The sequence below is a fragment of the Pimephales promelas genome, chromosome 8, assembly GCF_988280905.1.
Source record: "Pimephales promelas chromosome 8, fPimPro1.hap1.1, whole genome shotgun sequence".
Taxonomy (NCBI): domain Eukaryota; kingdom Metazoa; phylum Chordata; class Actinopteri; order Cypriniformes; family Leuciscidae; genus Pimephales; species Pimephales promelas.
Window position 1 is genome coordinate 17392603 of NC_142776.1, and position 16679 is coordinate 17409281.

Below are 16679 nucleotides of genomic sequence, written 5' to 3' on the forward strand. Positions count from 1 at the left end.
CATAAACTGTACTGTGAATGTAACGTCATGTCAAATAGTTCAGAATCAGATGAGGATGAAATGGATTGGATGATATCCAGATCTGCAAAAATGAAAAGGGCTATGAGAGAAAGAAATAGAAGGAAAAGTTGGTCGGAACATAGCGAGGCTGGTGAGGGAAGCATGAGCAAGAAACTGAGAGCTAACCAGTATGAGAAACAAAAAATGGGGAATGTAGAGTCAGCACAAGAAAACGAATGGAAAGTTATAATTGAATTTAATCAGGATGGTGGACACTATCACCCAATCAAACTTACCAAGGCGATCGAGAAGGAGATTGGTAAAATTAAATTTGCAAGGTTTATGAATAATAAAAGAATACTGATTCATGCAACCAATAAACAACAACAAGAAAAAATTCTTAGTATGTCCTCACTACAAGGGGAAAGGATGAAGGCTCACATCCCTGGAGCAATGGCAAAGGTGAGAGGAGTTATCTCAGGAGTCCCATTGAGTATGTCAATGGACGACGTCAAAAAAGAGATACAGGGAGGCAAAATAGTTGAGGCTACACGGCTAAAAACTAAACGAGATGGAACATTAAAAGAAACATTATCTGTGGTAGTTCAATTCGAGAGAACCCTCCCGAAGGCAGTGCAAATGGGATATATGAATTACAGTGTGAGAGAGTATATTCCTAAACCTCTCAGATGTTACAAATGCCAGAGAATGGGGCACACAGCACAGCAGTGCAAAGGAAAGCTAAGGTGTGCTAGATGTGGAGGTCAGCACGAGTATGGTAAATGTGAAAAAGATGCAAAGATTAAATGCTGTAACTGTGGAGGAGAGCATAGTGCAGCCTTTGGAGGATGTGAAGTACAAAGAGAAGCCAGAGAAGCCCAGAAAGTTAGGTTTCTGAATAAGGTATCATATGCAGAAGCTCTAAAGAAAGTAAGAGAAACCAATCACAGAAATGACAGTAAAATGGTTCAAAGAAACACAACACCAATTAATAAGACACAAATTCAGATTACAGGACAAATGCAGAAGGGTTGTGATCACAAATGTAAAATTGATGATGATACCTTGATACTGAAGAAAGTAAACTTTGTGGGTTTTATTTGCTACACAATCAATGTTGCATCACAGTTGAAAAAGAAAAGTGACAGAATTAAGGCTATTGTTGAGGCAGCAGAAAAACTTCTTGACATGAGAGACATCAAAGCAGATCAGATACATGCATTGTTGACAGTAACCGAAAATGGAGATACTACACAAGCTGAGGTTTAGGACCCTGTGTATGGTACTACACATATTACAATGGAATGCCAGAAGCCTTATATCTAATGGTCAAGAATTGAAAAAGTACATTCATGAATTAGATGTTGTTCCGGATGTAGTATGTATACAAGAAACTTGGTTACAAGCTCATCTAGATTTTGTGATCCCAGGGTTCAATTCTGTAAGATATGATAGAACTAACAATAAAATTGGTGGAGGGTGTATTACTTTTATCAAAGATGGGTTAGCGTATAGGGAAGTCCCCAGCCCCGAAGATATAGAGTGTGTAATAGTTGAGATCTGTAGCACAAAGGAAGAGGGAAATATTAAGTTGATCAATTTCTATAACCCATGCAAAAATTTAGATATTAACAAATTAAATGAAATCGCAAGGGACTGCATACAGAAAGAAATATGGTGTGGGGATTTTAATGCTCATAACAGCTTATGGGGTAGCAATTACACAGACAGTAATGGAAACATAGTCGAAGAATTGATGGAAGATAGATCATTGGTCTGCATTAATAATGGACAGGGCACAAGAATAGATGTGAATAGAGGTAAGATATCATGTTTGGATCTTACGTTGGTTTCAGATAATTTGGTAAATAGATGTGACTGGTATGTCAAGAGTGATTCTACTATAGGAAGTGACCATTATCCAGTTCTCACTATAGTTTACACAAATATTAGTATTCAAGAAGGAAGTACAATTAATAGATGGTGTTTTGAAAAAGCAGATTGGGAAATGTTTAGGACATGTTGTAAGAAGTCAGTAAACCTGGTTACATTAGAAGGAGATATAGAGGAATGCACAAAGCAACTTACTGATCATATTTTAAATGCAGCAATTATGAGTATTCCAAAAAGAACAACAAAGGGTAGGAAGAAAGTAGTTCCCTGGTGGAATGAGGAATGTAGCAAAGCTGTTAAAGATCGAAACAGGGCATTTAGAGCATTGAAGAAGAATCTGTCACAAGAGAATATTATGGAATATCAAAAGAAAAGGGCAGTGGCACGTAGGACAATTAAATATACTAAAAAGAGCAACTGGAGAGAGTTCTGTTCCAACATAGGTAGAGGGATAGAGTTAGGGGATATATGGTCAATGTTTAAAAGAATGAGTGAGAAAAGGAAAGATGTAAAAGTTGCAGCTTTGATTGATGGTGAAAAGGTGGTGGTGTCTGATAAAGAAAAGGCTGAGGTGTTGGGTAGGGCATTTGTGGCAGTGCACAGTGGTGATCACCTTACAGACATTCATAAACAGCAGAAAGACCTTGCACTTAGAGTGAATGAGGATTTGAAGCTTAAGAGGGAAGATGGTATGTCAACGCTAGATGTGGATTTCTTAATGTCTGAAATTAACATGGCTTTATCGGGCACTGGATATACAGCTCCTGGACATGATCAATTGTGTTATGCCATGTTCCGACAGTTACCAATAGAATCATGTAATTTAGTATTAAGGTTATTTAATAAAATATGGAGGTATGGAATGATACCAAGTAGCTGGAAAACTGCAATTATACTACCATTTAATAAACCAGGTAAAGATCCAACTAATCCTGGTAATTATAGACCCATAGCGTTGACATCCCATTTATGCAAATGGATGGAGAGGGTTATAGTTCGTAGGATATCGCATGTACTAGAACAGAGAGGATTATTGACTAACATACAAAGTGGATTTAGAAAAGGACACTCTACAACAGATGCTAGTTAGAGTTAGTAATGAAGTGGAAAAGGCATTGAAAATGAAAGAGCTGATGACAATAGTATACTTTGACATAGAGAAGGCGTATGATACTATGTGGAGAGAAGGTCTGCTTATTAAATTAAGTAGAATGGGTTTTGGAGGAAGGATGTATAACTGGATAATGGATTTTTTTAACAAATAGGAAAATAAGAGTGAAAGTTGGATCAGAGGTATCCATGGAGTTTAATGTAAACAATGGTATTCCACAGGGGAGTGCAATCAGCCCAGTATTGTTTAACATTATGATAAATGACATGTTTTCAAATTTAGATAAATGCATCAAATCAGCGCTATATGCGGATGATGGGGCCATATGGATGAGAGGAAGGAATGTGACATACGTGTTAGAGAACATAAGGAGAGCAGTAGAGAAAGTAGAAAAGTGGTCATATGAGTGGGGGTTTAAGATATCCACAAGCAAATCATGTTATATGATATTCACAAACAAACGCAAGTATCAGGTTGAAAAATTATCATTATACCAGCAACCAATGGTAAAAGTAAATGAATTTAAGTACCTGGGTTTATGGTTTGATAGTAAATATACATGGAAAACTCACATAAAGCACTTAGAAACTAAATGTAAAAAAGTTATCAACTTATTGAGAGCTGTGGCTGGTTATGATTGGGGTGCAGATAAAATATCTCTAATTGACATCTATAGAGCTTGCATGAGGTCATCAATAGATTATGGTTGTATAATTTATGGGGCAGCAGCAAAAACATCATTAAAAAAAATTGATAGATTACAATATAGAGCATTACGTGTATGCATTGGAGCTATTAAGTCAACACCCACTAACGCAATACTTATAGAAACAGGAGAGACACCACTGAAGTTAAGGAGAGAAAAACTTGCACTAGCTTATTGGATTAGATTGAAAGGAAGTGGGAAAGAGAACCCTACTAAGGAGATCATACAGGACTGTTGGGAATACTACAAGTATCAGGGGCGTGGGTTTGGCTGGACCAGGGAAAAGAGAGTGGAGGAATATGGATTAAAAGCCTTAGATTTCATAACGTCTACCCCAGTTAGTAATATTCCACCATGGTTTTTCCCAGAGGTAAAAACAGATGTTAGTATCCTAGAAAAGAAAAAGGAATGGAGAATGGAGGAAGTGGGAATCAAGACAAGTATTTATATAAGGAACAGTTACAATAATTATCTCAGAATTTATACAGATGGATCAAAGAGTAAACAGGAATGTGTGGGAGTTGGAATACATATTCCTGAATTCAAAATAAATATGTCGAAAAGATTATCTGACCAGTTATCAGTATACACAGCAGAAATTGTGGCAGTCATCATTGCATTACAATGGGTGGAAGAGGTTAGACCTGATAGAGTGGTAATATGTACAGACTCATTATCTATCATTAAAAGTATACAATCAATGGAATCTGCCAGAGAAGACTTACTATTAGAACTAAATCACAGTTTGCTAAGATTACATCGGGGTGGCATAGATGTTCAGTTTTGTTGGGTACCAGCACACGAGGGAGTGAAAGGAAATGAGAGTGCAGACAAACTAGCAAAAGATGCATTACAGAAGGAAATAACAGTCCCAATTCCACTCGGAAAAGGAGAAGGAAAAGCAGTGATAAGAGAGAAAGGTATGAGAATATGGCAGAAATGGTGGGAAGAAGACACGAAAGGAAGGGGATATTATAAAGTACAAAAATGTGTCAGTATTAAAAATTATAAAGAAAAGACTAGGCGGGAGGAAATTATAATATCAAGACTAAGAGTGGACCATACAGGATTGAATAGCACTTTGTATTTAATAGGGAAAAGGAATAGTGAAAACTGTGAAAAATGTGGGGTTAAAGAAAATGCTGAACATGTCATATTACACTGTATATTATATGAATTGGAAAGACGGGTGTTACAAGATGGGGTTCAGGAAGCAGGACGGGAATGGAATCTGATTGGGATACTGGGAACAGAAGGAGAGAGGAAAGGGATTATAAGCACCAGAATGGCACTTTTTAAATTTCTTAAAGTCACAGGGTTGATGGGTAGAATATGAGATCAATTAAATAGCATGATGTTACACACTCCAGTACAGTAGGTGGCGGTATGCACCTCAAAGTTGGTTGCAATCCGCCATTTTTCGAGAGAAGAAGAAGAAGAAGAACTCAGTGCGAAGTATTACATTGCCACTGCCTGTAATTTCTGAGCGTGTTATCTTGTTTCTCTGGTTTTGATCTTGGACTGTTTTCTCATCTGTACGATTGTTATCTGCCTGGCCTGACTTGGATTGCCTTGGATTATTGTTTCTTGCTGCCTGCCCTGATTTTCTGCCTGTTACCTGACGACTCTCTGTGCTCACTCTCTGAGTACCCTGTCTTGCCGCTCCATGACCCTTGCCTGTTCTACTACTCTCTAATAAAGCTGCACATGGATCATATCTCGTCTCCAGCCTCATAACAGTATGTCTGACTGTTAAAAAAAGTGATCCATGACCAGTTGAATCAAGTTTGTTGAACCTCATGAGCATAGAAAAGATTTAAAGACATTTCTAACCTTTCTCAATCTCTATTCACTTTATCTAAAATAATGTATCATGGAGAAGGTTTCAGACCACTGGCAATCTGTCCAGACTGAACCTTTCCACCAAACTCACCCAAAGAGCAGAGAGCACAAGGTGCTTTAAAGAGATACTCCACTTTTTTTGGAAATAGGCTCATTTTACCATTCCCCCAGAGTTAAACAGTTGAGTTTTACCGTTTTCCATTCAGCCGATTTTCTGATATTTAGAAGAATATCAGTAACCAGACAGTTTCTGGTCTCATTGACTTTCATAGTAATTTTTTTTCCTACTATGGAAGTCAATGAGACCAGAAACTGTCTGGTTACTGATATTGCTCTGTTGGGGTTATTTAGTGTTTAGCAATGTTGTTGATCTGTGTTGTGCTACTTTCATGTTATCAGTGTGAAGCTGCTTTGATACAATCTGTATTGTGAAAAGCGCTATATAAATAAATGTGACTTGACTTGACTTGATATTCTTCTAAATATCCGAAAAACGGGTGATTGCATTCAAAATGGTGAAACTAAACTGTTTAACTGACATAGAAAAACTTAATGGAAGTGAGCGCAATCAGTAGGAGGTGTCTTCAAAAAGAGGGCTATCAACTCCTGACTCCAAGGGCTCAAAAGAAGCATTCTACAGGCCCAGCAAGACAGGTCCCTAGAGGTAATAAGGCTTGACCAAGGAGGATAACCTCATGGCACTTCTGAGGAACCTGGTAATTAGGCCATGCTTCCCAAAGAACTTACCATCCACTGAATTGTTATGTGCCGCTTGGTGGGGGAGGACAGCCTCCCCTCCGACCTCTCCTGTAGGAAGGAAAGGACAGACCCAACTGGGCATCTCTGTTGGTCTTTACCCTTAGGAAGAACACCAGTTTGCGAACAGATGCAACTTAAAGGCATATAACCACCAATGAGGGAGCTCCTGTCCTGGGGCCAGATGTGGAAGTCTGGGCGTGGGTGCCAAATTAAATTCCCCTCAGGGGAATTTACCAGGGAGTGGCTATCGCGAGGAGAATAGCTCAGGGAACCAAGTCCAGGTGGGCCAGTATGGCACAACCAAAAGGACCTGTTCTTCGGCCTGGGCCTGGTCGCAGACCAAATATGTGTGTCAGTGCGTATTTGCCGAGTGATGCCTCAGTCAGGGAATGGTGAACATCGGCATGGCCGAGAGCCCGTGCTATGACCTTCGTTGCTGGTAGAGGTAAGTCAGACACCAAAATTCCTGCATCAATTCCGGCTCAAGACTACCCTTGTTCAGATCTCTTAGTGCCTTGGCCTGATGGCCTGTCTAGAGGCACTGTAAGCCCTTGCTGCCAGGGACAAAGTAAACTTACAGGCCCTGGACAGGAGTTAGCACAAATGCACAGGTGGCAGCATAAATGCATAAAAACACCGCAAATGACCGCTCCACCTTTGGAACTGTGTACCCCCTGCCCACCCCACCAACGGGGGTAGTGAGGGAGGAAGAGCTTGTGAAGAGGGCCCCTGGCGGTAAAATTTACCTTCCACAACTTTGTAAGCTCTTCATGCACTTCTGGGACAAAAGGCACTAGGGTGGGCCAAAGCTGTGAGTCGCCCTCCAAGGCCAGATACCAAATACAACTTTGTGGTTTAGAGAGGGGAGAGACCACTCTAATGAAAACACTCTAATCGTAAAACACCAGTCTTGTACCAGGTTCTCTTGTACAGGTGAATGGAATGAAACACTCTGCTATGAAGAACCAATCTGAATTAGTGGATACACGCCATCTCCTTTTATACTATACTGTATGTCGGGGGGAGTGGTGCATGCAAATTCCATGTGTACATACATCGACACAACATCAAGTTGACAGATGTTTGCATTTTAAAAATCTCAGTTCTAATTTAAAACAGCTCTAAAAAGCACATTTTCTCATTACAAACAGCCCTCCCCCCTGGATTTGACTCACCTGCCAGTACACCACACATATACACCAGGCCAATTCTCAAAGCTCCATGGACCATCTCTAACGGCACACCAACCAAAAGTTGCATAGCCATGTTTAGGCCCAGGTGTTCTATTCTGAAACATAAATAAGCCATTAGCATTAGCATAATTACAGATGTTTTTGAGGAAGGTATGAAAGCCCTTTTTACAATTTGGTACATTTGGATTTATTGCAGGGTATATAAACAGCTTTTGCTAAGTAAAGTTGATTAGTCTTATATTGTACTACTTGTCAACTACCTGTAAATGTTAACATTTTAGGATCACACAACATAAACTGAGTGACATAAGACGAAAGACGTACCTTAATAAATGAAAGGACAAAGCTCAGCAATGCAATTCTCAAGAGTCAAGCATGCACGGTTGAGCTTCTGTTTACTGTATTTGATGTACACAATTTGTTTGCTGATCAGAAAGCCTTTTCATCATATAAAGTGTTTGTATAATTTCAGAAAACTTGGATTAAATTGCTCTGTTTATTTGGATTACTTTTATGAAGTCTTTACAAACTTTTTGAAGCTTTTTGAAGAAAATTTTTAATTTTGGGTAAACCATTTTTACGATGCTTTAATTGACCGTAGTTCATAAACATAAAAAAAGGAACATAATTTTTTTTTAAATACAATTATTATGCCACCCACCTACCCTTATCATCCTCCAGATGTCAGTGGTAAATCCAAGAAGATCTGCTTATCTAAAGCCAATGAGTGACTACAAATTATTATTATTAAATATAAGATTAGCAGAAGAGTTTTTTTTATTCAACCGATAAATATTAAAATATTAATGTAATAATTGAAAATGCTGTTGCTATGATCTCATGTTAAAGTTTCAAATACTTGTCAGTAATGTGTTAGAGATGAATCTGGTGGGTAGTGCATGTATCAGGGACGTAGCACTGAATCTTGGGCCCTATGCAAAGATTGGTGTGTGCTGGGGGCCCTTTGCCATCATCATTATCACTTCCACCGCCTGTCTTCCTCATCTGTCTCTGCACTACACTTCCCAGAATCCTCTGTCATCATCACCATCACCTTTTGTCCTTGTCATTATCTGTGTATTTAAAGGGGGTTGCTTGCAATTTCACTTTTTTCAATTTAAATAGTGTGTAATGTTGCTGTTGGTGCCCACTGAGCAAAGTGATGTCCAAAAGACGTCATTTCAAAGTCTTTGTCGCACAAGTCAGACGTTGAAAAGACGTCCACTGAGGGGCCGGAATGAAAGTTTTTATGACGTCTTTTTTTGACGTGTTCTGGACATCTGAAAAAGACGTCAATAGATCCTTCGTACAAGGTTAAAGACTAGTTCAAATGTGGCCATTTTCAACATTGTTTATGTTCTCATTTAGACAATTTATACAGTTTATACACACACACCAGCCATCTTCATCGTCACGCCTGCCGAGCCAGAGCTTAACGTCACGCCTGCCGAGCCGGAGCTTCACGTCACGCCTGCCGTGCCGGAGCTTCACGTCACACTTGCCGAGCCGGAGCTTCAGGTCACGCCTGCCAAGCCGCAGCTTCACTTCGCGCCTGCCGAGCCGGAGCTTAATGTCACACCTGCCGAGCCAAAGCTTCAGGTCTTGCTTGCCGAGCTAGAGCCTCACTGGCTCATTGACTTGATACAGAGCCCTCTTCACCAATGGTTCCACCCAGCTCAGAGGCCTCTTCGCCGCTGGTCCCACCCAGATCAGAGCCCTCTCCGCCATGGCCACTCGAGGGGTCCTCGCTGCCATGGCCGCCCGAGGGGTCCTCGCCGCCGTTGCCACCCGAGGGGTCCTCGCCGCCGTGGCCACCCGAGGGGTCCTCGCCACCATGGCCACCCGAGGGGTCCTCGCCGCCGTCTCCACCCGAACGGTCCTCGCCATCGTGGCCACCCAAAGGGTCGTCTCCACCATGGCCACCCGATGGGTGATCTCCACCATGGCCAACCGAGGGGTCATCTCCACCATGGCCACCCAAGGGGTCGTCTCCAGCATGGCCGCCCGAGGGGTCGTCTCCATCGGGACCACCCGAGGAGTGGTTTCCTACTCCGCCATGGCCCCCTGACCAGCATGCTCCACCATGGCCCCCTGGACAATCCTGGAGTCCGTCCAGCTGCACCCAATCTGCCTTAATTAACATAATTAATAACCCACTCCATCCCTCTCAGTTAATGGAAGATATAATGAAAATCACTAACACCAGCAAACTAATATCAAAACTGCATAAACTTTTATTGAATAATGATACAACAATTATAATACCATGAACAAATGGGAAAACGATTTAGCCTTCTCCCCCAACACCGACCTCTGGAAGGGAATCTGTAATAACAACAATTTTCAATGACTAATAATGCTAACCTCCAGCTCATACAATTCAACATTATTCACAGGATTCACATCACTGAAAAGATGTTTATAATCGGCTTGAGACACAGACATTTGTTTACAGTGCACACTGGGGAGCACAGATGATTATTTTCATGACCTATGGACCTGTCAATCAGTGCACTCATTCTGGATATCAGTGACCACAAAACTCTCCATTATCATGGGTTGTGAAATCCCTCCATCTCCATCACTCTGTTTACTGAACAACTGCATGGAAGTTGATAATCTCACAATCAATTACAAAAACCCACTCATAATTTCTCTAACTATCACCAAGAAAGTAATTTTGCAAAACTGGAAGTCCAAAAACCGTATACACATCAATCACTGGACTAACCTTTTTAATAGAATACATAATATTAGAAAAAATAAAATATACTAACAAGAATATTAAGTCTAAATTTCTTGATATCTGGAAACCATTCCTATCTCATCGTCATATAAATCAGTAACCTGGAACTGGACCAACGCACTCTCCCAAACACATGTTTACAAACAAATAATGAATAATATCTGAGTATTACAGTAGAGGAGTATAATAGATGTCGCTTATATGTAGGTATATATAAGCTGTACTCTTATTTCATTTATATTCTGCATTTTATCACTATTGCTATAATTTTTTATCAAAGAGGGTGGCAGTAGGGTAACACTTTATTTTAAGGTGCTTGTAAGTAAGCAATAAGGTACGAGAGACTGTGCTGTATCGTGAATAAGTAACTCCGCTTCGCGTCATGCCTAACAACGCCCTTCAGCCGTTACTTATTCACGATACAGCACTTGCCTTGAGTACCTTATTGCTTTTATAAAACGGTTGCCACACAATATTAAAGTAAAAAAAAACAATGTATTAGTGCAACTTTCATGTAGTTAAATCAATAATAACATTCCTTCCACTAGAAAAATATAGTCCCTGACTGTGAACAACAACGTTCCAATGTGTAATATGCAGGAAAGCTCAAATAAAAACAAACCATTCTCAAACTTTGTCTCATTCTTTTTATTTTTTTACAACACAAAATTTGTGAAATTTCCTCACACAAATAGGCATAGCTTATCTCTCAGCAAAATAACAAATAAAATAAAAATAAAAAAACAAGGGCACATATTTTGATAGATAACAGTTAGGTCTTTAATCTAGTTATTAATTTAGTTGCTAAAATGCTGCCTAACAAGAGATACTTTATTTATTGTTGTTTTTTTAAATTTATTTGAACATCTATTTATTTGAATATTTATTGTGCATGCATTTACATTTGTCTCATTTCAATCGGCTCCACTGTGGTGATATTTTAGTTGGGGCTCAGCGCTGTCAGCGGTGTTTTCTGTTGCAGCAAGAATGTCACAGACATAATTTAAAAAGGCTAAAATGTTTCGTTTTATACTAGGTAAATTGCGTAAATAAATCAAAGTAAATTTCGATTTATACTAGGTGGCATGACGATGGATAAGTGGTTTGAGGAACAATTTGGAGAGACTTCTACAAATACGAACTGTCATGCTGAAGTGCTGAAATGTAAATTTGATACATTCGAGAAGACTCGTAATGAAAAAAATGCTGTGCAGCAAACCCAATGGGCAGTGAAATGCTTCGGTGACTGTGTGGTGACAGGTTTGGGATTAAGCACATCGGACAGTTTTATGGTGCTGAAATCTTTAGTAGAAATCGGTGTGTGATGCTCCGTTTTATCACGACCCTCTCTTCTCATTGTCTTTACGACTCCAACGAAAACGTTATTGGATGAGGTGAATTCACTGTCTTTTATCAGACACCAGGACAAACTCAAAGGTGGATCATTCAGGAATCTGTTCAGACCCGCACGTAACGCTACTGTGGAGCTTCTGACAGTTCCGTATAGAAGTCACGGATATTAAAGTGCGTTGAGTTCCGTCTTAGTGATTTGTTTAAAATCTATGCTGCAACCCTTTTCACTACACCAGTCACCGAAGCATTTCACTGCCCATTGGGTTTACTGCACGGTATTTTTTTCATTACGTACTTACGAGTCTTCTCGAATGTGTCAATGTTACATTTCAGCACTTCAGCATGACGTTTCGTATTTGTAGAATTTAGTCTCTCCAAATTGTTCCTCAAACCACTTATCCATCGTCATGCCACCTAGTAAATCGAAATTTACTTTAAACATTTTAGCCTTTTTAATTCTTAAGTTCCCTATCGAGGGAACTCAAACTGCGTCAAATGACACTTTGGGGGAACGCCCCGCAGTGTAGCGCATCTAAAGTATGAATGAAACTATGCCAATCGCTGATTGGTGTTGCGTCATGACGTAATGTGTGACGGCACATAGGCGGAAGCTATATAAGGACCTGGCACACATGAGATGTCAGCTTTTTGTTCTTCAGCAAAGCGCTCTGTGTCAAACTGTCTGTCTTATTTGGTGTTGTTTGTCCCATAAGAATTGTCCTGAATTATTGCAATATGGAATCTGGTTGCTCGGATCTCGCGTTTGCCGAGGCAGCGTGTAGATTACGAGTCTACTCAGCAATAATTGACTTTTTTCTCGAGAGATGAAAGCCAAATATATTGTTAATGACTCGAATCTCGCCGTTGCCGAGGCAGCGCATATATTATGAGTCTACAATAATAAGGACACATAATCTGTAAATAACAATTTTAAATAGTAAAAATAAATAATACTGTTGTGTGTGAGGCATTCAAAGTCAGCTCCTGAGGGTGCTGGCAGTGTTCATTGAGAAATATCTCGACGCATAGGCCTACAAATTAGTACATGCGCTGTCGGATATTTCAGCCTCACATCTGTTGACTTTCTTCTCGAGGGATGAAAGCCAAATATATTGTTACGGCTCAAATCTCACGTTTGCCGAGGCAGCGTGTAGATTACGAGACTGTAATAATATTAAAACAGTATTGTTTGGTGAAAGAGTACCGCTTCTAGAGCCCCTCCTCTAGGAGCTTGGGGGCATAGACGGCACTCTCAGGCGAAGCCTAAACAGGGCAACCTGAGGGTCATCCTGCAGGCTATAAAGGCTTCCACAAAGAGGTCCTAGCCAGCCTAGGTTCTCTGCGGGCAGCCCCACCCGCGGTGGAGCGACCAAAGTCGTCCCTTTCGCGGAGCCCGCAGGAAATCGATGTTGCTCTCCCGCCGTTAAACACGTTTCGGGACGCATCGGTTTCCAGCGAACGCAGGCTGCACTGTCCGCCCCACAGGCTTGCGGCCAGGCAGCAATCGCGTCCGCCCATCGAGAAAAGTCGTCCCTTTCGCGGAGCCCGCAGGAAATCGTTGTTGCTCTCCCGCCGTTAAACACGCTTCGGGGCGCATCGGTTTCCAGCAAACGCAGGCTGCACTGTCCTCCCCACAGGCTTGCGGCCAGACAGCAATCGCGTCCGCCCATCGAGAATCGTTTTCGGTCCAGCCCTGCCGGAAATCCGCTTCAGGGGATCGAGAACGAATTCCGATTAATACCCGAGGCCAGGCTCGAGAGCCTGGTTCCCTTGGTAAAATAGGGCCCTGCGCACCATTCAGAATGGGTACAGGCTGCAGATCGGTTTCCACCCATCCAGATACAATGGGGTGATCTGGACTGTAGTCGACCCAGTGCAGGGTGGGGTATTGGAACAGGAAGTAAACTCCCTTCTAGAAAAAGAGGCCATGGAACATATTCCTCCACTAGACAGGGAGTCCGGGCTCTACAGTCGCTACTTCATAGTTCCCAAGAAGGATGGGGCGGTTGCGTCTGATAATAGATCTCATGCACTTGAACTGGTCTCTGAGGAGATTCAGATTCAAGATGCTCACCAACAATTGTGAAACAAATTCAATCCGAGGATTGGTTTGTCACGATAGATCTGAGGGACGCTTACTGTCATATATTCATCCTTCCATCTCACAGGAAGTTCCTGAGGTTCGCTTTCGGGGGCGAAGCGTACCAATATCGGGTTCTTCCGTTCGGCCCAGCACTCTCACCCCGCACATTTACCAAATGTGTGGATACAGCTCTAGCACCCCTGAGACTCGAGGGTATCAGGGTGCTCAATTTTATAGACGACTGGCTCATTCTGGCTTAGTCACAAGAGCAGGCGGTTCAGCATCGAGATGTTGTCCTCGCCCACATCCAAAAGTTGGGGTGGAGACTCAACACGAAGAAGAGCGTGTTGACATCAGCCCAGAGAACGACGTTCCTGGGAGTGGTGTGGGATTCGGTCACGATACGGGCACGGCTGTCTCCCGCATGAGTCGGATCCATCCTGGCCACAGTGGCTGGGATAAAGCTGGGCCAAGCCATCACTGTCAAACATTTCCATAGAGTGTTGGGGCTTAGGGCAGCAGCGTCCAACATCATTCCATTTGGCCTGCTGCTCATGAGGGCCCTTCAGTGGTGGTTTAAAACCAAGGGATTTTCCCTGAGGGAAAATCCGTTCCGCACGATCAGGGTTACGCGCAGATGCCTTCGTTCCCTATCTATGTGGAAGAAAGCTTGGTTTCTGTCCCAAGGTCCAGTGTTGGGAGCGTCATGTCGCCGGAAAACCGTCTCGACAGATGCTTCCCTCACGGGCTGGGGCGCGGTCATGGACGGCCGCTTTACGACAGGCCTATGGCAGGACCATCATTCCTCCTGGCACATAACTGCCTGGAAATGTTGGCGGTTTCCCGGGCTCTGAGGAGCTTCCTGCCGGACCTCAGAGGTCACCATGTCCTCGTGAGGTCAGACAATATGTCAGTAGTGGCCTATATAAACCATCAGGGGGGTCCTCTATGCAGATTGGCGCATCAGATCCTCCTGTGGTCCCAGGAGAAATTTTTGTCTCTAAGAGCGACATTCATCCCGGGGAGTCAAAATCAGGGAGCAGACGTCCTGTCGAGACAGGGGCTGAGGCCCGGGGAGTGGTGACTCCACCCCGAGGTGGTGGAGTCAATATCTCAGAGGTTTGGCCCAGTGGTAGTGGACCTGTTTGCGTCTCGAGAGATGACCCACTCTCCACAGTGGTTTTCACCTCACTCCTCCAGCCCCCCTGGGGCTGGATGCTATGGTACAGACGTGGTCGAGGCTACGTCTGTATGCATTTCCCCCGATCGCTCTGCTCCCTGGAGTTCTAGAGAGGGTCCGTCGCGACGGAATCAGTCTATTGTTGGTAGCCTGTTGTGGCCGGCCCGAGTATGGTTCTCAGACATTATATTGCTCTAGACGGCCCTCCGTGGGAGATTCCCCTCAGGAGGGGCCTGCTGACACAGGCGGAGGGCTCAATATTTCACCCTCGGCCAGAGTTATGGAAACTGTGGGTCTGGCCCCTGAGGGGGCACAATACCTAGAGGCCGGCCTATCAGCTGGAGTAATGGAGACCATATTCAGCTCTAGAGCTCCCTCCACGAGGAAGCTGTACGGATTGTAGTGGAATGTTTTCACCATCTGGTGTAGGGAGTGTGAGGTTGACCCAGTTAACTGCCCAGTGGCTTCAGTGCTGGAGTTCCTCCAAGATCACTTCTCCACTGGTCTTACCCCGTCCACACTCAAGGTGTACGTGGCTGCCATTGTGGCTTTCCACACTCCTCTGAGTGATGGACCTCTGGGAAGACATCAATTGATCGTACGTTTCCTCCGTGGGGGCTGGAGGATGAGACCTGCGGCTCGTACCAGGGTTCCCAGATGCGTCCTGGCAGTAGTTCTCGAAGGTTTGGCTGAGGCCCCCTTCGAGCCACTGGAGTCGGCTGAGGCCAAGAACCTGACGCTGAAGGTCGCTTTTCTGTTGGCCATCACTTCTCTGAGGAGGGTTGGGAGATCTTCAGGCTCTCTCCATATCTAACGAGTGCCTGGAGTTTGCTCCAGGCAACATTAAAGCCATCCTTCACCCTAGGCCCGGCTATCTGCCTAAGGTGCCATCCAGTGTGGCACGGCCTATGGTGTTCTACAGGTGATTCATCCTCCATCCCATGTGACGGCGGATAAAGAGAGACTTCACTTGCTCTGCCCTGTCAGAGCACTGAGGATCTACATTCAGAGGCTCTCTTCATGGCGGAAGGCGGACCAGTTGCTGGTGTGTTTTGGGTCCCCCAAGAAGGGGCTTCCCGCTTCTAAACAGACCATCAGCAACTTGGATTGTCCATGCTATTTCTACGGCCTACCAGGTGCACGGTATGCCTTCACCTGTGGCTGTGAGGGCTCATTCCACCAGAGGCTTGGCGTCCTCTAGAGCCCTTCTTACGGGGGCTCCCATCCAGGAGGTCTGCAATGCAGCTGGATGGGCCACCCCATATACCTTTATTAGGTTTACAGTTTGGACATTCCGTCGACACCCGGCTCTCTTGTGCTCACGTCCTGAGTGTGCCTGTGAGCAGCTTCACACCAGGGCAGGCAGGGCGCGTTGTGGCGTAGTGGGTACTCGTTCCCCCAAAGTGTCATTTGACGCAGTTTGAGTTCCCTCGATAGGGAACGTCCTCGGGTTACGACTGTAACCCTTGTTCCCTGAGAAGGGAACGAGAACTGCGTCTCGTGGCCACGCCTTCCCCTGCCTGGGAGCGCTTGCTTCATCACAGAAGCTGACATCTCATGTGTGCCGGGTCCTTATATAGCTTCCGCCTATGTGCCGTCACACATTACGTCATGACGCAACACCAATCAGCGTTTGGCATAGTTTCATTCATACTTCAGAGGCGCTACGCTGAGGGGCGTTCCCCCAAAGTGTCATTTGACGCAGTTCTCGTTCCCTTCTCAGGGAACAAGGGTTACAGTCCTAACCCGAGGACGTTTTTTTCAATGTTTAGCCTATGTTGATATGTGTGGTTGCTAAGGGTGTTGCTAAGGG

The 16679-nt window shown here is 43.5% G+C and overlaps 1 protein-coding gene across 3 annotated transcripts in view; it reads right to left on the reverse strand.

Moving 5' to 3' along the window:
- The window catches only part of rhbdl3 (rhomboid, veinlet-like 3 (Drosophila)), a 164591-nt gene that overhangs the window by 42645 nt on the left and 105267 nt on the right, over nucleotides 1-16679 (reverse strand). For all 3 annotated transcript variants that reach the window (XM_089134099.1, XM_089134098.1, XM_089134097.1), the window contains one exon: nucleotides 7487-7599. In XM_089134099.1, the coding sequence (XP_088990225.1) occupies nucleotides 7487-7599 (113 nt within the window). The remainder of the gene's footprint in view (nucleotides 1-7486; nucleotides 7600-16679) is intronic.